The sequence below is a fragment of the Artibeus jamaicensis genome, unplaced genomic scaffold (assembly GCF_021234435.1).
Source record: "Artibeus jamaicensis isolate MK-2021 breed Jamaican fruit bat unplaced genomic scaffold, CSHL_Jam_final scaffold_369, whole genome shotgun sequence".
Lineage (NCBI taxonomy): Eukaryota > Metazoa > Chordata > Mammalia > Chiroptera > Phyllostomidae > Artibeus > Artibeus jamaicensis.
In genome coordinates, this window is record NW_026522042.1 from 30,334,902 (window position 1) to 30,356,233 (window position 21,332).

At 44.4% G+C, this 21,332-nt stretch overlaps 1 protein-coding gene across 2 annotated transcripts in view; it reads right to left on the bottom strand.

The window, feature by feature from the left end:
• Nucleotides 1-208: 208 nt before the first annotated feature.
• TENT4A (terminal nucleotidyltransferase 4A) overlaps nt 209-21,332 on the bottom strand; it is a 46,270-nt gene continuing 25,146 nt past the window's right edge. Inside the window, exons 2-13 of one of the 2 annotated variants that reach the window (XM_037137653.2) lie at nt 19,423-19,546; nt 18,366-18,412; nt 17,293-17,413; nt 15,427-15,534; nt 14,174-14,302; nt 11,041-11,254; nt 9,001-9,127; nt 7,334-7,434; nt 5,822-5,994; nt 5,240-5,398; nt 3,239-3,403; nt 209-2,504 (exon numbers count right to left, since the gene is read on the bottom strand). In XM_037137653.2, the coding sequence (XP_036993548.1) occupies nt 2,313-2,504; nt 3,239-3,403; nt 5,240-5,398; nt 5,822-5,994; nt 7,334-7,434; nt 9,001-9,127; nt 11,041-11,254; nt 14,174-14,302; nt 15,427-15,534; nt 17,293-17,413; nt 18,366-18,412; nt 19,423-19,546 (1,660 nt within the window). In that variant the 3' untranslated portion in view covers nt 209-2,312. Of the gene's footprint in view, nt 2,508-3,238; nt 3,404-5,239; nt 5,399-5,821; nt 5,995-7,333; nt 7,435-9,000; nt 9,128-11,040; nt 11,255-14,173; nt 14,303-15,426; nt 15,535-17,292; nt 17,414-18,365; nt 18,413-19,422; nt 19,547-21,332 lie in introns of both variants that reach the window. The other variant, XM_037137652.2, reaches the window with a different exon arrangement.

The following is a 21,332-nucleotide window of genomic DNA, read 5'->3' on the forward strand; positions in this document are numbered from 1 at the left end:
AGATGGTTTTATTGGAACCTCATCACACTGCAACAGAGCAAATACTATGTTTCAATTCCGACTCTCTCGTACATAACCTGGAACCCCGAGTAGGTTCTGGGTTTACTGACCCAAGGAAATCATTCTTCAATGCCTTAATTTAGAAAATTCAAGAATGCCAAACTGTAGAAGCCGCCCTTCCCCTTGAAAGACCACACTCAAACACTACTTGGTTTCCAAAGTTTATTAAAAATCAAAGAATAGAAAAACTTTACATAAAAATATGTCAATTTTAGCTTCCACATTGTTGTCCACACACAAAAAAAATCAAAACATGATTTCTTCTCGTTAAACCTGCAGCGCGAGACCACAGTGGTAGCCAGGCCAATTTCATTCCGCTCACCATGACGCGGTGGAGCACGGGGCCTGCGCCTGTGCATCGGGCTCTAAAACGGGGCACCCGCGGGACACCCGCCGCCGTCCCGCAGTGGTGTCCTCGATGTAGTGTAACAGTCAATATTGCTAATGCGTAAAGATTAGTACAGGCCTACGTATCAATTTTTATAAATATTTCTTTATCAATAGGTTCACAATTTAAATATCTTTAAATATTTTTGATAGCTTTCAGTCATTAAGAACTGCAGACAGAATGTGCTACTCTATTCTGGAATGCCTCCTAGACAACCTGCAGTCGCAGCTGGCAGCTCTCAATGATAAAGTGGGCCAGTCCTGCTAACAAAAAGAAAAGAAAAGTAAACGGACCATAGACAGTTTAAAGCTTGCCCTCGCTGGGTGTCCATCACATTCAGACCTCCTCTACACGTCTCTCTAGTGTCATGGCTAAACTAAGTGTCTCCTCTCGGCTTTCTCCACTAGTGGACTTCAAAGGCCAGCCTCCCTGCCGTGCTCAGCAGGGCCAACGCCCCAGGCTACAAATGGGAAGTCAGACGGCCCGTGAGGTGCAGTTCACTCCCAGGACAACTGTAGTGCTCCAAAAACTCAGGGTTAGACAAGATGGATATATTCTCATCAAAAAAAGGTAACAAAGACAGTGGTTGTCATGGCAGAATACACTTGCATAGTATACCTGTATGCTTCTCAGGCCGGGCGCCAGCAGCTCCCTGGGCCCAACACTGGGCTGTGCTCTCCTGCAATACGTTAGGAATACTCCCTACGGCACGCCGAGCAGCTCGAGTACTTCTCGTATATTTGCTCTTAACAGAACGAACGCATACTGCTACACAGATTCCTCAATGGAATCAACAGAATTCCTTTCTCCACATTCCTAAAACTGGGCACCGTTGTCCGCAATGATATTCACCAGACCCATCACTACAGGCGATGTTACTAAAACTGACTGAAGCATGTAGAAGTTCACATTTTTTTAAAGATTTTATAATGTGACAACCTCTTCTCCCCTTAGAAAGTTAGACTTCTGGCACTTTAAATGCTGGATTTGTTGTCTAGTTTAAAAGAACCAAAAACCAAAACATTAAAACTCCATGGTCAGAGCGAGACAACAGACAGGCCGGACGGCAGAGTCGGCAGGCAGCTGGTCAGAAGACTTGGGGGCCGAGCCCCTTCAGAAAACTGGGGGGCAACCTGGCTTCTTCACGAACTGAGAGGCCTCCCCTCGACCCAGGAACAAACATAACAATGAAGCCAAGCCCCGCACTCACGGTGTTGGCAGCGGTGCTCATCAGACAACCGGCCGACCTGATGAACCCAACTTAGAAAATGCAACTTGGGAAAGGACCTAAGCTCGTTTAAAAAAATTCCCTCCTCCCTTAAATATAACTTACATGAAAATATGAAATTAAATAAAAAATATCTGAGTTATTGCACAAATCATAAGTTTTCAATATTTACATAGAAAAACAGTTCTGAATTTTGAAACAAAATGTGAGGGCAGTAAAACAATAGCGACCTCCCATCCTGTCCGCCAGGGAAGAACCGAGTGCGGGGTTGATCTCTGCGGCTCTGACAAACATAAAGTGAAAACACCCAGCCTCAAAGGAACAGACGCGGCTACTGAGAAACAAACGCCAAAGCCGACCTCACCCCCTGCAGCTCCAGGTCCAGACCGGCCTCTGGAAGGATCCTGGGAAGGCAGAAAACAGCGTCCACGTTGAATAAGGCTTCACAGATGAGCACAAGGAGCTGTTCTTTAAGATGGACGTGACCACCACACAAGGAACATGCAGAGTGATCAGCGGCGGGCGTTCGAGAGGCCCGGCTGATGTGCTAGATGCTGGTCTCAGTTCCCGCCGGGCGCCGAGGCCACCCGGGTCAGTCTTGGAAGGGTGGGGGCCAGGAGGTGCCGCCAGGAGCTATTATCTGCTGAGACTGACGGGCAGGCTGTCCCTCGTGTGAGTGTGTTTTTTCCTCCTCCAGCCGGTACGGTTATATTGGTGGTGTCCCCGGTTGCCCACGGGGGGGCGCACACCTCCGCTGCCCACAGAGCTGTAGCTGCCACCTTGGCTGTGGTTGTGAGAGCCTTTCATGGCCAGCTTCATGCCACTGTGCTGCTAAGATAAGGAGAGACCTCAATGATGGAGGGTGTTATTTCAGAGGGTGTCCAAAATAATTTTAGGACTGTATAAATGTAACTACTCCTTAACTGTTAAAGAGCTGAAATTACATTCAGCCCTTTGAAGGCAACCTCAAGGCTGACGTGGCCCCCGGTGAAAATGAGTCTGACTCCCCTGTCTATTGTGTGCGATCTGGGCTTAGATTAGCCTCGGGAAAATGGAAAAACACATTTGCAGAGACCCCCAGGACCTAGAAAGCACATGAACTTCGGGCCCTGCCAGCCCACCTGGCCCTCTGCAGGGAGCCCGGGCAAAGCCCTGGGAAGGGAGTGACACTGTGGCAATGCAAACACTGCCGGGGCCACATCAAAATTTTTCCCGATTGTTTGCTTCTTGAACACCGAAGTTGTCAGCACATAAATTAACAGATAAACAGAAAAACAAAATAATAGTTACTCCAAACCTTATTTCAAACTTCAGTATTATGCTAACAAGTTCAACAGAGAAATTAAGAGGAATATATAATGAGAGGAATTAAACTATATCAAATTTTGAAATAATTTCTTACCACTTTTAAAGTTTTGCAAGGGAAAACATGAAGCTGAACAACCAGAAGACAAATTCCATTTTAAAAAGTCTGTGGAAAGTTCTCTCTGGCAAAGAAAGCACTGCCAATCTCGAACCTGCTTTGGCAGGTGCCGGGGGCCTAGGCTGGACAGGAGACCTACCTTATGATAGAGGTGAGGGCTGGAGAGTGGGTTGGGAGACGTGGACGGAATGGCTGGGGAAGACATGTGGTGCACAGCCTTCAGTGCTGGAGTTCCTTCAACACCAACTTGTCTGCAAGGAACAGGGGCCACCCCCAGGGTCGGCGGAGGTATAGTAAACCTGGTCTAGGGACAGAACCACCAGAGACAGCCATAAGGTACACATCCAACACAGGTCAACCACCCCACCTCCAGGGCTGAGCACCAGAAGGCTGCCAATTGCAAAAAGGCTCATGAATCTGGTCTGTGTTTGACTATAGCCTCCCAAGATTTTGTTACAAATCAGAAACATTTTATGTTCTGAAACAGCAATCACAATAGGAACCAAAGTGAGAAAGTTTCAGTATTTATTAAGACAAACAAGACCAAACAATTTAAAAAAAACCCTAAAGTCATCAGAGTCACTGTCCCTCAAATATCTAAAAAGAGCCCACAGCAGTGACAGCCTGCAGATGGTCACCGAGGCAAGGCTGCCTCCTCCACGGTTTGTCTGCACACCATCCCCGCACAGCGCAGGACACTGGGTGAACCCCTCTCCTCAGACCTTCGAAAACCACTGTTCACACCTGCAGTCCTTTGCCCCACAGATCTCTGGAGAGTGATGGTGGCCCTCCCTGCACATCATCTATGTTGTTTTACACTCAAACCACGCTGTAGAGACTGGCTTTCCTTTTAAAGTGAATTAATGTGATGGTTCTATACATATATACGAGGTCTGTCTGGAAGAAGTCCGGCCATTGTTAATATGAAAAGAATGTTTTGCACCACATCGATGAACCTGGCAGCAAAGAGAGTGGACTGAAATGCGTACGGGTGAACAATGATGACTTCACTGTATCAGTCAGTGGGGGCAGTAGATGCCATTGAGTGAGCTTGTGCACTGAATGAGCACAAAAATGTATCTGCATTAAATTCTGCATTAAGCTTAAACACTCCTCTGTGGAAACTATTCTTACGGTTCAGAAGGCTACAGATAAGGGCAACTGGTGATTGGCAGCTTCATCCCGACAGTGCAGCCCCTCATGCATCGCACCTCGTGCAGACTTTTTTGGTAAAACATCAAATCACCCAGGTGACTCAGCCACCCTATATCCCAGATTTGGCACTCTGTGACTTTTGGCTTTTCCCAAAACTAAAATCACCTTTGAAAAGCCAGAGGTTTCAGACTGTCAATGAGACTTAGCAAAATGCGATGGGGCAGCTGATAGTGACTGGGAGAATCTGTGTGAGCTCCCAAGGTGCCTACTTTGAAGGGGACCAAGATGTCATTGTTCTGTGTACAATGTTTATTTCATCTTCATTTCTATTTTTCGTAGTATGTGGCTGGATACTTTCTGGACAGACCTTGTATATTCAATTGATGTATAATTGGGAAGTAGGTACAAAATTTAATATTTTTGAAATGGTCTTTTAGACTTAAAAAAAAAAAGAAGACATTCTAATACAAAAAGCCCTATAAATACTGCCTATGTGAAAAAATGTGATCAACTTGAAAAAGTCGAAGTTTACATCAGACCACACAAGCATGTAAAAACTGTGATCAGATGGAAACAGGAGCACATGTCCACTTCGGCCTGGGGACAAGCCCTCTCTCCAACGCAATCCCAGGACGACGGTCTCACACTGTGGAGCAGTGCGATCTGCAGAATGACAGTCAACTGGACCTTGTCAAAAGCCACTGCAGTGTTTGAGAACTGAGCCCCCATGTGGCAACACTGCGTGGTGGACCTGGAACGCACTGTCTTTTAAAGAATGACAGGAATTACACGCTATCACATCCGAAAAAGATGAAAATTTCCTAAAAGACAGAAACATATCTTCCAAAGACTTTTCAAGTTCTCTTGCTAAATCAAAGGTGTCAGCCGCTCCTACATGGTTCCCAACAGCCCATCACACGATGGGCACCAGCGGCCACGTACCTGAGTTTTAACTGTTACGCCCAGTGTTCCAGCAGCCACATACCTGAGTGTTAGTCGTCATGACCAGCGTTCTGGAAGTAGTGGGCTGAGGTTTGCCACTCGGGATGGGCAAGGCGGTGGGCAAGCTGGCCAGCAGAGGAGTGGGCGCTTGCAGACTGAACTGGTAAACGCTAGGTGTCGTGCAGGGTGGCGTGTCTGAATCCTGCGAGGAGGAAGAACAGGGAGGGCTGTACGAGGAGGTGCACGGCTTCTTAAAGTCAGGAAAGAAAGGCCTGCAGCACACTCACTGTGCCAAGCTGCTAGAATCTGTCCACTGCTGCTGCTCAACTATAGGCAGCCCAAAGCCACTCACACATCCTTCATTTCAAACTGAAAACGTAAAGGAAGTACAGATGGGACACCTAAACTTAAATGTTTTATTTCCAAATAAGGTTTTTAGAAACTATCTAAGAGGTACTGCAATTCTGTTGTCAGTGGCATCAGTGTCCACAGGAGGCCACGTGGGCCACTGAGACTGGCACTCACAGCAGAGGGCACCGCGCACGCGTGGGTGGTCTCACACACACACAGAGAATGATGAAAAATCCCTGCTGTGGACGTTTTGCACAAACACAGACACACTCACAATGTCACTTCCAGAAAGTGAAGACACAGAGGACGCAGAGGAGCCCGAGGAGAGAAGCTGGGGGCTGGGCAGAGACAAGGTCAGGCGCTGGCTGTAGGATGGCTCCGGGTCTCGGCACTGGGGCTGTTCCCCATCACATGTGCTGATTCGCTCTTTTATCTTAATTCTGTTGTCTGTGGAGAGAAAAACACAGACAGGTGAGTCACCTTCAAGGAGCGCAGATAGAAGGGTCCTAGGAGACAGCCACCAGCCACAGGTATGACTGAGCCCTGAAATGATGTTAATGAGACTGACAAACTGAATTTCTAATTTTATTTAATTATTAAATTATTTTGTTTCAGCTATTGGAAAACATTTAAATATATTTGAAACAATTTGTATATGTAAATAGTTTTCAACTGCACATCTTATGAAATCTAATTTACAGATCAAGTATTTCTGGTGGAAATTTAACATCCTAACTACAATGTACTACAAGTATAAATAAACACTGGATTTCAGATCTCATACAAATGGCAGCTGCAAAATACGACACCTGTCCAGAAAGTATACAGCCATGTGGTATAAAAAAGAGACATTTATTAAAGAAGACACAGGAAACATTATACATAGGACAATGACACCTCAGTCCCCTTCAAAGTAGACACCTTGGGACCTCACACAGATTCTCCCAGTCACTATCAGCTGCCCCATCGCATTTTGCTAAGTCTCATTGACAGTCTGAAACCTCTGCCTTTTCAAAGGGAAAAGTCACAGTTTTGGGAAAAGCCAAAAGTCACAGAGTGCCAAATCTGGGATATAGGGTGGCTGAGTCACCTGGGTGATTTGATGTTTTACCAAAAAAGTCTGCACGAGGTGTGATGCGTGAGTGGCTGCATCGTCGGGATGAAGCTGCCAATCACCAGATGCCCTTAGCTGTGGCCTTCTGAACCGTAAGAATAGTTTCCACAGAGGAGTATTCAAGCTTAATGCAGATATATTGCTCTACTCAGTCATTCCGCATGTGACACCCACACAGTGCACAAGCTCACTCAATGGCATCTACTGCCCCCACTGACTACTACAGTGAGGTCATCATTGTTCACATACGTGCACTCCAGTCCACTCCTTGGCTGCCAGGTCACATGAATGTCGTGTCAACCATTCTCAACATGTTAACAATGGCTGGACTTTTTCTGGACAGATCTTGTATCTCAATGACTTTTTATATTGATTACATCTTGAAATGTTAATATTTTGTACACTAAATTGAATAACTCATATTATCAAAATTAATTTCACCTGTTTATTTTCACACCTTTAAGGCAGTTACTAGAAACTTTAAATTTCCATGAGGCACACACCTTATATTTCTACTAGATAATGCTGGCCTAAATCTTATGGTTTTAAATTAAACTCACAGAAATACTAGAAATTTTTCTTAGTTTGCACAATTTCCCATGAAGGGATAAAGAGATACCCCTGTGTGAGTGTTCGGGAGGTGAAGGATAATGCAAGGGAATGATCTCTCACCAAGGTCGGGTGCCGGGTGGACTTTGCTGCCCCACTTCTCCTTGATCCACCGCCGGTAGTCAATAACTTCCTGAGTTACTTTGACGATTCTCCCTAAAGTACTACAAAAGGACGAAGAGGGAAATCAACACAGTACAGCAGGACTGTGAAGCCCATGAACCCTCCCCAGCAGCTACTTTATACTTTTACCAATATATTGTTTGCTAAGTGAAATACAGGAAAAAGTTTAAATAATTTTACAAAATATGTATGACTTCTGATGTTCAAACCCAAACGTACTTTGAGATCACAGTACAATAAAAGTAGATGCTTATGTAGAAGTCCTTAAGCCTAAACTGATCTACAAAAACTGCTTAAATCAAGCACCTGCGTAGGGAAGTCCACCTTCCCAACCAACATGATCATGAAGGTCTGACATTCCCACTTCCACCAGGGATGGAGAGACAGAGCACCTACCGTGGGGCCTACACCGCTGCCTGAAAACAGTGAGTGGACGGAGGCCACAAACCCATGACAGCTCCACCCCCACCACCCTGACGCCAGGCCCACAACCCACTTATTCTATAACGGGCCAGGAACAGAGACGACTGCACCATTCTGCAGCCGCTCTGCCCTTACCTCCTCGCTCCATCCCCGGTCCCACCACCTCCACCACAGCAGTATTAAGGCAGTTACTAGAAACTTTGGAATTCCATCTGGCCCATACTGTATTTCTTCTAGATACCACTGGCCTGAGTCTTACAGTTTTAAATCAAACTCTTACAAAAAAAACTAGGTATTTTTCTTAGTTTGAACAATTTCCCATTAGGGAGCAAAGAGATACTCCTGCATAAGTGGTTAGGATAATGCAAGTGAATTAATCTCTCACCAAAGTCAGGCACTGGGGAGACCCTGCCGCCCCATTTCCGGGGTTAGAAATAAATACTTCTCACTAGCAATGAACGTGCACACTGTAAGTGTTTCAGAATGGAGAATGATGGGCTGCTGTGCCTAAGAGAAAAGGGATGGGGCCTGTGGACTCAAATACACATCCACGTAGAGCTGACTATTCACATTTTGAAGACTACCTTAAGAAAAAGCATCATATTCCAAAGTTTTATATTTATTTTATTTTATTTTTTCATCCTCACCCATGTATATTTTTTCATTGCTTTTCGAGAGAGAGGAAGGGAAAGAGGAAGTGGGACAGGGAGAGAGAAAAACACCGCTCAGTGATGTGAGAGAAACATCAACCGGCCGCCTCCTGTACACACCCCAACCGGGGATCAAACCTGCAGCCCAGGCAGGTGCCGACTGGGAAACAAACCCTCCACCTTCTGGTGCACAGGATGACGCTGCAACCGCCTGCCTGGGCCACACTGGTCAGGGCACCTTCTGTAAAGTTTCACAAGCCAGGAATCACGCCCCCCACCCCCGGCAAAATATTCTGAAAAAAGAAATGCTCACTCCTCAAATAAGAAATTTTCAACTCTTAACCTTGGAATAAATCAAATACGACCATCCTAAATTCCCAAAAGGTCTTCCTTTACTGATGTTTTCGAGTTTTAGTAAAATCTGATGGCACATCTGTTAAACTTCATGAAAGCAAATGACAGAGGCAAAGGCTAATGAGGGTACAACTGCCAGGCCCCTGGAGCCCAACAGAGGTGTTGAGTGACTTCTGTTACCTTTCGGAATCTCTGTTTGGATAGGACCTCGCAAGTGGTGACACGGCGTGACTCAGAACAATGTAGGCATAGTCAAAAACCTGCTTCACCTGCATGGCCCCATAGGAGCTTCGGCCAACATCATTTCCTGAAACAGAAAGGCAGCTATAAAACTCTACTGAACATTGGAGCCATCAACTGTTTCTGATGTTCTCACGGAAGTTATTCTGAAGTGGGCCCTCACCACTCAAACACGTCCAGACCCCAAGAACAAAGCCGAATTGGGGACCTGCAAATACACCTTAGCTAATTGTCACATGCCTCTTACAGTGTTCACAGGCCAAGGGCCCTGATCTGCATCACCAGACCAGGGTCTACCCCCACGAAGAGAGATGCCATTCACCGAGATGGAGTGACAGTTTACAAAAGTCAAGTAACTCCCCAGGTGGCAAAAAAACACAAGGAAGTCAAAGCAGCAACCTGAATCAGGCTGCCACTGTGCTGACTGAGAGCTCACTATCGCAGGCAGTTGACCTGAGCACAGCACAGTTCAGTCAGCACCAATGGGACCTGCAGAGCAAATCCTCTACGATAGAATGTTCCAGGTCCGAACTCCAGGTTTGGGTAGCAAATCAAATGAAGCCACCACTAAAGTCACCAAGTAAGCCACAGTTAAGGAGCTTAACATTAATTTTAATTTACATTAAACTTTTTCACAAGTTTTTTTTAGAAGCGGTGTTCTAAATATTGGAATATTCTTTTCCCGATTTAATTATATCACCCAGTGATAGGGTGGGGTTTTGTTTTTCAAGTGCATTTCAGCAAACACTAAAGACAATAGAAGTATCGCCACAGACAGCAGATGATGAAAACCTGTCCTACCAGGCTGCTGGGGAAACGGCTGCTGAAAAGGTATAAGTCATGTCATTTACGAACAACAACAGAAAAGAACAGTATGTTTTCTTTGGAACAAAAATTAAGAAATTTAGTTCATACCCCAAAAGCCATAAAACAAAAATTATTAAATATGAGGATATTAAATATAGAGAGAAATTAAAAAACATCAAATCCAGATGCCAATGACAAACCGAGGAGAAAAAAAGCACAGTATGCACAACAAAAAAGGCTCCCTGACACACAGAGGCGTCACAGAGTCAGTAAGGGAGCCGCACAGCAGACAAATGGACGAAGCACGGAACTCAGACAAAAAGAACACAAAGGGGCAGTGTACCTGGGGCTGACAGCTCCACCACCTTTGCTGTCACCTGCCCATCACTGATTTTATCATCAACAGTAAGAACAGTGTCTCACCTAATAGATGCTCCATAAACATTCGTGGAATTGATAAACAACAATGTGTTTAATCTCACTATCATTAAAGAAATGTGAACCATGTAAATTAAATTTATATTGCATGGTTTTATCAGCTTGGTAAAGACTTAAAAGACTGTCACCAAGGGCTGGGAATATGAGCACCTGCAGACCTGCCCTGGGTTCTTCAGGGTGGCAACCCTGTTACGGAGTAGACCCTACACACATAATAAAGTGATCTTAGATATATCGGATATACTTTTAAGTAAAAAACAAGTTGCAAATCTGCTTATTACCTGATGCCATTTATTAATGAATAAGGCTACAATAATGAATGTTAATACCAATTTAGGAAAAAATGGGAGAATGCACACCAAAATGGGAGGGGTTATGGCATACTTCACTTTTCTCTGTTACGTACTCCTGGGAATTAAATGATTTATGATGCATGAGTAATAGTTTTATAATTAAAAAGTAAACTTTTTTCCTTTATTCTTACCATCTCCATTTTCTGAGTGACTACAGAATATAAACAAAACCGCAACTCTGCAGTAAGTAATTAGAAGCATAAATAAGGAATTGCAAACTGTCACTACTAACTGATAGGACAGTAGGAGTCTGCATCAGAGCCAATGAACTGCCCTTGGCTCACGGGGCCCGAGGACACACCACCACCACCACCACACCAGCGCACCAGGGAAGGGATACTCCCACATGGCCTGGGGCGAGTGCTGAGCCAGGTGCCCTTACCAGGCAGCAGGGGGTCCTCAATGCACAGCATCGATGGTCTGTACCCACTGGTCATGGCTTTCATGATCTCTTCTTTGGCAATATAGGCACCTCCTTCTTTTATTCTAATGCCAGTTTTCAAGTAATTAAAATTTCTTCCATAGAGTTCAAAAAATTCTACAAGAAGCATCCCAAGGTTTTCATCAGCTCTCCGGGCATCAATTCTGGGATGCAACTGTAAAAGCAATGGATTGAAGTCATTTCTAAAGAAGATTGTGTGCGATGAAGTCTACTACCCTGTGGTCTCCTCTGGCACTTGCTCGTGCACCGTCACACGAGGCTCAGAGCAGCTTCGAGGAGGCACTACCAGAGCCTGGAGGGTCATACTCAACAAAGAGGGTTCAAAAGAAGGGAAACCTTCTACCTGCATGTTTGTAATACACTTGAGTTCTCTGAAATTGGTAATCCACACAGCAACTTCCTACAAAGAGACATCTGCTTAACCACAAGTTCCCAACTACTGATAAGAAAGTGTGCCATCACCCTACTACTTAGTCAGGGGCACTGACCTCTTTTCCCTTAGAATGTCAAAAAAATGACAACAGCCAACATAACACTAGCCGTCTGGTGTGAATGAATCAAAATTATGCCTTTTCGGGGGTCAAACTGACCAAATCTATACTTCTTGCAGTGCTGCAGAATTTTAGTAATTAGTTAATGTTTGCCAGGAGATGGGACAGCCTGAAAGTCACTGATCTAGATGGTAGAAGTAATTTTAAAGATTCTCATCTTAATTCCATTGTTCCACAATACAATCAATAGGGGGCGGTATTAGATTGACAGTATCACAGAAAACCAGAATGCGAGGGGATGTGAAGCATGTGTAAGAATCAGTGCTGTATCACTGAATTTATACCAAACTGACATCCCTGCTTGTCACAGACACTGGCATCAGCCTCACTCGAGCATCACAACTTCTTTAAGTAGGCAAAGGACTTCTTCCAAACCCAAATCACTGTCTACTGACACCCTCCTGAGTCACTGATTTAAGAGACTCATATTTGAGCAACGCAGACCTGTGCTGCCTGGGAGGATAGCCATGAGCCATATGTGGCTATATATTTTTTAATAAATTAAGACAATTAATTAAAAATTCTGTTTGTCAGTCTTGCTAGCCACCTGACAAGGGCTCAACAGGCATCTGCAGCCCAGTGGCCCATGGCTACCTTGCTGGACTGGACAGAGAATACTGCCAGCTGCATTGAGTTACACTGGGCAGCACATGAAAGTCAAAGTCCTGACAGAAGTACAATTTACAGCACAGAGCTCCATAAGGAAATCCTAGACGTATTTTTAGGGCTCAGGACTTTGACTTCTAGGGATGTGCATGTTCCAGAAGCACAAATGTAGCTTCTTAGTTTTGTCTCATCTTACTCCCTTCCTTATTCCTCGCCTTCTAGTCAAAATCAAACACCTGGGAAATACCCAGGGAAGGTTGGGTCTTCTTACCTCAATGAGCTGTGCAATGAACTCAGGTGCTACAACAGTCACAGCTTTGAGGCACAAGGGGCAAAGCACAAAGGGATGTGGCATGAACGGCAGCCCCAGCCCTGCGGGGCAAGCGCCTGGGGTGACCCATGGGTAGTTCAGCAGGAGGCACTTGGCCCAGAACAATAAGAGTGAATGGTAAATAGTTCACATCAGTAATCCATGAGGAAGTAAGTGAAGAGAAGGTTGTGTTTAATTCAAAATCACGTCCAAACACCAGGGAAGAACGGCTGTAAGAGCAGCATCATGGAGGGGAGAGTTAGAAAACAAGGCAACAGGATTAATCTTGTAATGAAACACATGGAATTCCATCTTCCCCATTCTTTTTTTTTTTAAGATTTTATTTATTTAACTTTCGAGGGGAAGGGAATGAGAGAGAGGGAGAGAAATATCAATGTACAGTTGCCTCTCATGAGTCCCCTGCTGGGAACTGGCCTGCAACTCAGGCATGTGCCCTGACTGGGAATCGAACCTCGACTGTCTGATTCACAGGCCCGTGCTCAATCCACTGAGCTACACCAGCCAGGGCCCATCTTCCCCATTCTTAAAGCATCTCTGCAAAGACAGGTCAAGGAAGTCAAAATACTGAAAGTAGTGTACCCAGGAGTTGTGCTACTAGCACTATTCCTGATAATGAGAAAATGATCAATTCTGGACATAAAACCCTCATTTAAGCCCAATCCCAAATATGAAATTAATAATAAACCTGGAGGGAAAGTGTTGTACAGCCAAAATATAGAGGCAATATCTTGTAAAGAACAGAATCCTTCATTCAAAATAATATAAATAAGATAGTATTTCAATTAACTTAAAGAGTTTTATGAGTATAGTTTATCAGTATATGACAGTATTTAACATGCAGATAGGTTTTCTATTGACGGATTTTCCCTGGTAATCAACAAAATAAGGGCAATATATAATTCAAGACAAAATTCTGAAGTTCTGTCAATCTGGGGGAAAAGCTCTTTTCAATATTTTTTACCATTTATGGTCTCAAACTTTTCTCCTTCTCTCTTTTTAAAGATTTGACTTATTTATTTTTAGAGGGAAAGGGAGGGAGAAAAACAATGTTTGCAAGAAATATATCAATCAATTGCCTCTCACATGCCCCCAACTGGGGACCTGGCCCACAAACCAGGCATGGTGCCCTGACCAGGAATCGAACTGGCAACCTTTCAGTTCACAGGCCAGTACCCAATCCACTGTACCACACTATCCAAGGCTCAAACTTTTTTTCTGAGACAGATTTTTCAGTATAGTCAAGGACCAAGAAAAATGGTTTCTTATTGTCTATACAGGTATGAAGGTTTTGTCTCTCAAGATATTAAAGTTTAGATTAACATACACTTAACTGACAACCAGATAAGTCCTCCCTCCTCTAACAGTTAAATCAGCTACAAACTAAGTTATAAAGGAACTATAAGAAAGAAGTATTAATCAAAATAGGGTTTTCTTATGAGAACTAGAAATCCATCTCTCCTAAACCAAAACAGAATAGTGAGGGGAGAGGAGGACTGCCAGGATCCGCTCAGCAGCTGGCCAACACTGAGGAAGCTACTCCTACACAAGTCTCACTGTAAGCGTTTTGGAGAGAAAGCACACTCACCTGTAGAAAGCTAATGGCCATTAAAATTAGGCTGTATGAGCTAATTCCACCAGTAAAAACTTCATTCAGGTCCCTCTGCAGGAGGAACTGTTTCAGTACTAAAATCAAGTAAGGCAGCAATGAATATTTCTGTAAATTCCAAAAGAAAAAATATTTACTGGTTAGTTCATATACCTTTGAAAACTTCTTACAGAGCAACCTTACATGGTAGAAAAGAAACCCTCCTCCATCCTCCTGCCCCTTAGAAACCTCTAGGCTAATCATCCTCAAATCAGAGAGCCTGAGAGTAAGTTATATGGGGGACTCATTAAGATCCCATGAGGAGCCCCTCCCTGGGTTATGAAGCGGGCTACTCTACATGAAGAGAAACTCGGAAAATGAATGAGCACAGTCCTTCGAGTACTTCCTACAGCCTGCTGCATGCCAGGTGGAGGTCCATGCAGGCGCAGGGGTCGGGAGGGTGGTGCAGCGGTGAGGGAGGGAAGGTACTGGGACAGAACAAGAACCTTCAGCACCCAGAGGCACTCAGAGAAAAGCAAGAAGGGGTGGAGGGGAGACGGCTCATGAGGGAGGGGACAACAGTAGGATGAGTGCCCAGTCCTCCTGTGCAGAGAGCAGGGTGAAGATAACAAGGAAATGCAGACACTAGACAAGGGGTGGGGGACAGCGGAAACTTCTGTTGTTTCAAGTCTGCTGAAGTAGAAATAAGCCTTCAAACAGGACATGATGCAGAAAAAAGGGAAACAAAAGGAGCAATGTCCCTGACAAACTGTGGGAAGAGGCAGTACCCAGACTACAGGTGCTGGGTGGCCTCTATCAAGGATGTCACCACTTCCACTGTAACAGGAGGAAAGACCATTTGTTTAACTGGTCGGCATCCAAAATCGGTCCCCTTGATAAACAAGTCTATTCTGCCATCCTCAGGCTCAAGACTAAGTAAGTAAATCTAAAGTGCGTCATGATGCATTACTGTCCAGTGGGCCCCTGGACTTCCTTGCAAATCAGGCACAAAGAGCTGCAAGGGTGGTCATTTTGTGCAAGGAAAGTAGTAAATCAGAAGAACAGCTAAGTAGTTTCAAGGTTATTATTCAATATTCTTGCCCTAGAATAATATTGTAGGATAAGTAATTCAACTGCACAGTCTCTATTATAATTGACAGATTAAGGTTTCTGACATTTATAGAAGAAACAATACCCAATGTTAACATCTTAAGTCCCTTATTTTTATTGTGCTAACTTGCTGACAGCAGCACCTTCATATAATTCTTGATGAACTCTGCTGCCCGGACCCCAGTCTCCATGTTGAAGCTGATGTCGACTTTAACCTCAGTCTCCTGGTCTGTGAGTTTTATTATTGGTACCTGCAAAAATTTAATTTGAAAAACCATGCTTCAATATGTAGCAGTCTCCATAATCAGGCATCAAAATGTTTCCAAAGTTGTACACACATGCTTCTGAAATATTATTCACAAAGTGGGCTTGGGGATTAAAGAAAAGGGACTTTGCCAGGATTAACCTCATTAGTCCCTGGAACCCAAGACTACCACTCAGTCCTGCCCACAGCTCTGCCAGTCTTGCTGGCATGACTCAGCACCTCGCCAGTGACCGAGCATCAATCACAGACACCGTACGCTCCGGCCAAGGGGGTGGGGGCGAAGGGGAACAGGTGCCTGGGGGAAGGAGGAAGAGGGGAGGAAGGCCCAGGCCACACGCGCCTGCCTGCCACGAGGAGAGGCCAGCCGAGTCCTGGTTCCACCGCGAGTGCCTGGCGGTGGGGAGGAACTCCTGTTCCCCAAAATATGATAGCTAGAATTTCTGGAAACATTCAAAGTAACTTCAAAGCCACTTTTAAAATTGTAATTTGTACTGATGTTGCTTCTCCAAACAATTTTACTTCAGGTTTCAATCTTTAAAACAAACTAAAAAAAAAAACTTTTTCCCTAAAAATTAGAGAATAAAAGGCCATTTTGGAAATACTCATCAACTGAAATTATCACCAAAAGGCACTCAAAACTGGCCTCATCAAAGATGCCCAAGCAACTACTCAGATCACCTCCCCCGTCAAAAATTGTGGTTTTCCAGAAGAAAAGTTAATGTTTTGTTTATTTAGCCCCTAAGGAATAAAAAAGAAGTTCCCTTCACCAAAACAACTGCGGTCTAGTTAAAGGTTTAAAAGGTCTAGAAATCAATCGGAAACACTTTCCAGCCTGATCTGAATGCTCACCTGGGGCCACTGCCAAGGAGACCCCAGTGAGAGTGGACCTCTGGCCACCCAGGAAAAGATATGGCTGTTGAACCTGCCCTGGGCTAATTACCACCCTCTCTGTGCCTCAGTTTCCTCACCTGGAAAGTGCAAGATAGTTTCGGCCAATAAGACCAGCGTGGAGGATTCGATAATACCCGTGAGTGATTTTAAAACTGACTCAAACTAATCCATGATGCTAGAAGGCAGGGGAGCAAACGGTTTCACTATGTGAGCAAGAGAAAGCTCCTATCTTAATTTCTGACAATCTTACAACTGAAAAAATTTACTCTGACTTCACATAGGTTGAAACAAAACTTAAAAATGAAATGTCAGCCTGCAGAACAGGTGAGCTAACAACTATCACACGCAGGCAAGTAAGTTTGTTCCTGCACCGTCTCTAATCTTGGACTTAAAGGAACCTTAACCAGTACACTGCAAGATCAGTCTCATCTTCCAACTTCTCCCCAATACGAGGTTTTTCATAAATCTATAGTTTTAGAACAGTGCAAGGAACAGGCAAGTTTTTCTTTCTGAAGTCTAACTCAGCAAACAGTAATCTTGGCCATGGTTTAGTCGTTCAGCTACAGACTCCAGAAAGGGCAGCAACTGCACATGTCTCGTTTCAGATACTAACATCCTTTTCTTCCACACCCTAACAGGTCAACAGCAATTGCTCTAGTGCGGAGAGCAGCAGGATGCTCTCTTGGCTTGCAGTTCAGACTGTCATTGAACACGGTGATCCCAACTGTGGGATCACCCAAAACAACGCCAAAGCATGCTTAAACCAGAAATAGAGAAGTCTTCAGCAATGTAACCAAGACCTGTTACAGACAACCTCAGTGAATGACACACATCGGGGCAGGCCCACACTTACTGTAGCTTTGTCCAAGACTTTGATGGAGCCCGGCTCAGCCACGTTGTGCTTCCTCAGGGCCTGCTCCAACAGCTGGAGGGGAGGACGCTCCCATTTTCCAAAGACCACTAAGTCAATGTCACTGGACAAAAGAAAAGTAGCTGTGAGCTGCTTACCTTGCAACTCAGGAACACAGGTGTCTGGGGTTGGCTGGTGCCACGGTGCACATGATCCCACCTCCTTCAAGGGCCATAGGAAATCTCATTATGCATATCAGGGGAGAGGAAATGCAGCTTACGGAAGGATTTGTAACATAAAGACTGGTAGCAAAAAGGCTGACAACAGTCTCCCAACATTACTAGTAATAAGGGACTGAAATAAAGTGCCTGCCCCTCTGGAGGTTTCTGTGTCCTTACTTCTGTGCTGTCTACACTGGATCACTCTTGCTGACCCGGGAATCCTGGACACCTCGAACCTGTTCAGTTCCACACCGGCCCTGCCAACGCCAACCCTGAGATTGTAGCCTGAGATTATAGCCTTTTTAGTCTCCAAATGCTAACAATGGGTTAACAAAAAGAATAGACTTTTAATGAAACAATGTACATAAAACTGATTTGGATATTAAAAGAGTCCTTGATAGGGGAAACACTGGAGAATGACTTTAGAATGCAAACTTGTTCGACATTTCTCTATTAAATAAAAATCCTAACAAAGTGCTGTTTAATTAGAATTTTGCTTGAATCTTCATTAAAATAGGAGATCAATTTTTCAAGACATATCCAAAAATATCAGCAGAATGTTTTCTACTACATTTCCCCCCAGACTTCTTACTCATCTCCTTTATGTCTCTAGTGCCCAGCACTTTGGTGCCCCATCGAACTAAGTACAAGAGGGAAAATACAAAGCAATCAATTATCATAATGGTAAATTAAATTTTATTTCCTGCAATTTCCCCTCCCTGTTCCATAGTCCTTTCCTTCAGCTCATACTTCTAGCCTTAGATTTCAATACAACGAACCTATTCTGAGCCCTGAATACAGATAGAGACACCACCATCCCCCATCCCCATAAACATAAATACAACAGGCACTCACCTGGTTGGAAGATAGAGACCAGTACTAAAGCTGCCAAATATCTGGACCTGAAAGAGAATGACTGTCTTAAAACAGGTGTCTCAACCCAGTCATCCTGCCACCTCTTCTCACTGCAAGGAAGGCCTCCCTCCTACTCCTGGGGAAAGTTAAAACTGCCCTGTGCATCGGGGGACACAAAAACAACCCAATGAGATCGCCTTCACTTTTAAATTGAAGACCTGTCCTGAGAAGAAATTTTTTAAAACTCAAAATTAAGAAGCAAAACAAGTATTGGCCTCACTGACACCTGCCAAAGCCAAGGACTTTTTGGAACTTGGCTCAAGCCTTCCAACAATTTTCAAACCCAAAGCTAGGACACAGAGGCAGAAGACTATCCCAGGGCACTGAAGTTTAAAGCCTAGGATGTAAGTCACTTTAAAACAGGAGGGAAATCGAGTTGCTGCCTGGCTCACTGGGGGCACGTGTGCCCTTTCAGCAGCCCAGCTCATTCCCATTCCTGCTAGGTCAGCAGTAACAGTCACTGGTCACTGATTAGGACAGGAGACTGTGGACAGGCTGTTCTATCTTGGTTAGAGGACGTGTTCAGTGCCTGCGCCCAAGCATAGAAATGCCAGTGGCCCTCACCTCAATGGACACTCGTTCATTTACTGTTCAAGTGGTATGTGAGGAAATACTTTCAATTTTCACAAAAATTAACTTACACTACAATGAGTGGTGGTGGAGGGGGAAAAATGTCTAACCTTAAGGTAAATTTAAAAGAAAAACAATCACACCACTCCAAAAACCCTTCTACGAGACCTGTGGTCCTCACACTTAAATGCATCAGGACCACACTCAGAAGGGTGAGTCAGACACAGGCCCCCGCCCCACCCCTGGGGTCTGATTCAGCAGGCACACTGCCAACCCACTTCTGGCTGAGGTGCTGCCACCTGGCCCAGGACCACATCTGGAGAGTCCCTGCCTTGGGCCAGTGAGGAGACACAGGTCTGCACAGACACGAGAGACACACTGCAATCACAGGTGCTCACGTATGTACGAGTGCAAAGACCATACTCACATCAGCCGTTGGCCAAAGATCTTTAACCACAGTTTCGATCCGCTTCACCACCTCTCTTCTCATGGCTGCTTCTTCAGGACAAGGGGACATGAAGTTATAAAAGTCAATGATTTCCTCATGAAGTCTGTAGACAAAAGAGAAGGCATGCTAGAGTTACAATGGAACTTAACCACACTTTTCACCCTTTCGTTAAATCAGCATGACACTACAATATATTTCTGGGCACTTACAACCCAGTTTCTCTTCTCTTCTGAAAGTACAAAATGAACACTCTGTGATGGCCCAATTAATTACACAGTTGTTTGGCACCCCAGATTAACAAGAGTGAACTTTGTTAAGACCACCTACCAAAACTTTTGGTTGGCATTTTAAGAATTATCCAAAAGAATCATTTCAGTGACCTTACATTGAGAAACAGAATTCCACCCACGAAAGATGGAAGACAATTCCAGTTGATGTGACACAGTAAAGCACGTCCCCCCAGGCACGTTACCCCGCTGACTCTGATGTGCTCTGAGCGGTGGGCACCTCTGGTGCCCATGCTAAGCATGGATGGTCTGAGACTGGAGAGGCACAGGGACGTGCAAGACAAGGAAGACAGGCACGCTCAGCAAGCCTGAGACCGAAGTCTCAGCAGTCAGGCTCTGCCCTCCCACCCGCTGACAATGCGCTGGATCTAGTGCCCAGTGCCTCCCAACCCTGTTACACAGACACTGTCCCTGGAGGCAGAAAAGCCCCATTTAACTCAACACTCAAGTGTTCTCTCCTTACGACTCAGACGCAAGGATGTCAACAACCAAACGCAAGTGGAGAGGTACGGCCCCCCCTTCCTTCCCTAACGAAAGTCTTCAGCAGAGAGGAGTGAGCTCCAAAGGCCACCTTACAACACCTCACCTCTGCCTCAAAAGTCACTCTGTCACTCTCAGCCCCATGGGCAAAAAGCCAGTCCTGTGGGGGTGGCAATGACTTGCGGAGTTAAGTTTCAGGGCCAATGACCTGCTCCACAGAGTCCTTCTGGGGGAAGGAAAGACAGTCATCCTCCATTTCTTTTAGAGATTAATTAAAGGGAGGGGAATGAGCCAATCCTAGAAGCTGTGAGAAATCAAATTTACCTGCTTCCAACTTCGTTTAGAAAAGCAAATAAAAGACAAAAGTAGCTCAATATTATAATATTATATATTATTATATTATAATAAAGGCAAATAAAAGACAAAAGTAGATCGATATTATATTATATTTAATATATATTATGTTATATTATAATTATAATATATTATAATAATGTTAGCTCAATAGCTAGCAAAATAGTCTACATAACAGCAGGCAATATTCTTAACAGTAATTCTTTAATATCAAGTTACAACGGTAAGGAGCATCATGTTATCTTATGTATTATATGGGGCTATTGTTCAAGTCTGACTTCAATTTTCTTACCTGAAATCCTGCCTCCCCCACCCCCAAAATTCATTTGCAGTGACCATCCCTGACATTATCAGCAGGTCTGAAGGCTACTCGAGGCCACTGAAAGCACTGAGGGAACTCCAGCAGGAAATGAATCCTCAACGCTCTCGTTCATGGTGCGTCTGCAGTCTCAGGCCATCACTGGACCCTAATTTTGTTCAACATATTTAACTTAAAAGAAAACAACAAAAACCTCACCCAAGCATGCTACCAATTTACTGAGCAAGGATCCAGTTTTTTAAAATCCAGAAAAGTAGAAAGTCATACAACTACGTTTTCCAAAATATCTAACATGCAAGTATGTTTTCCAAAATATCTAACTCCAAGATACTGAGGGTAAACCTTCTGTTGTTTCAACAGTTACTGAACACCAACTGTACACCAAGCATTTAACCACCTCTCTTCCAGCAGTTCAGCAGACATGTTGAAGTCTGAGGTGTTTGTTACCT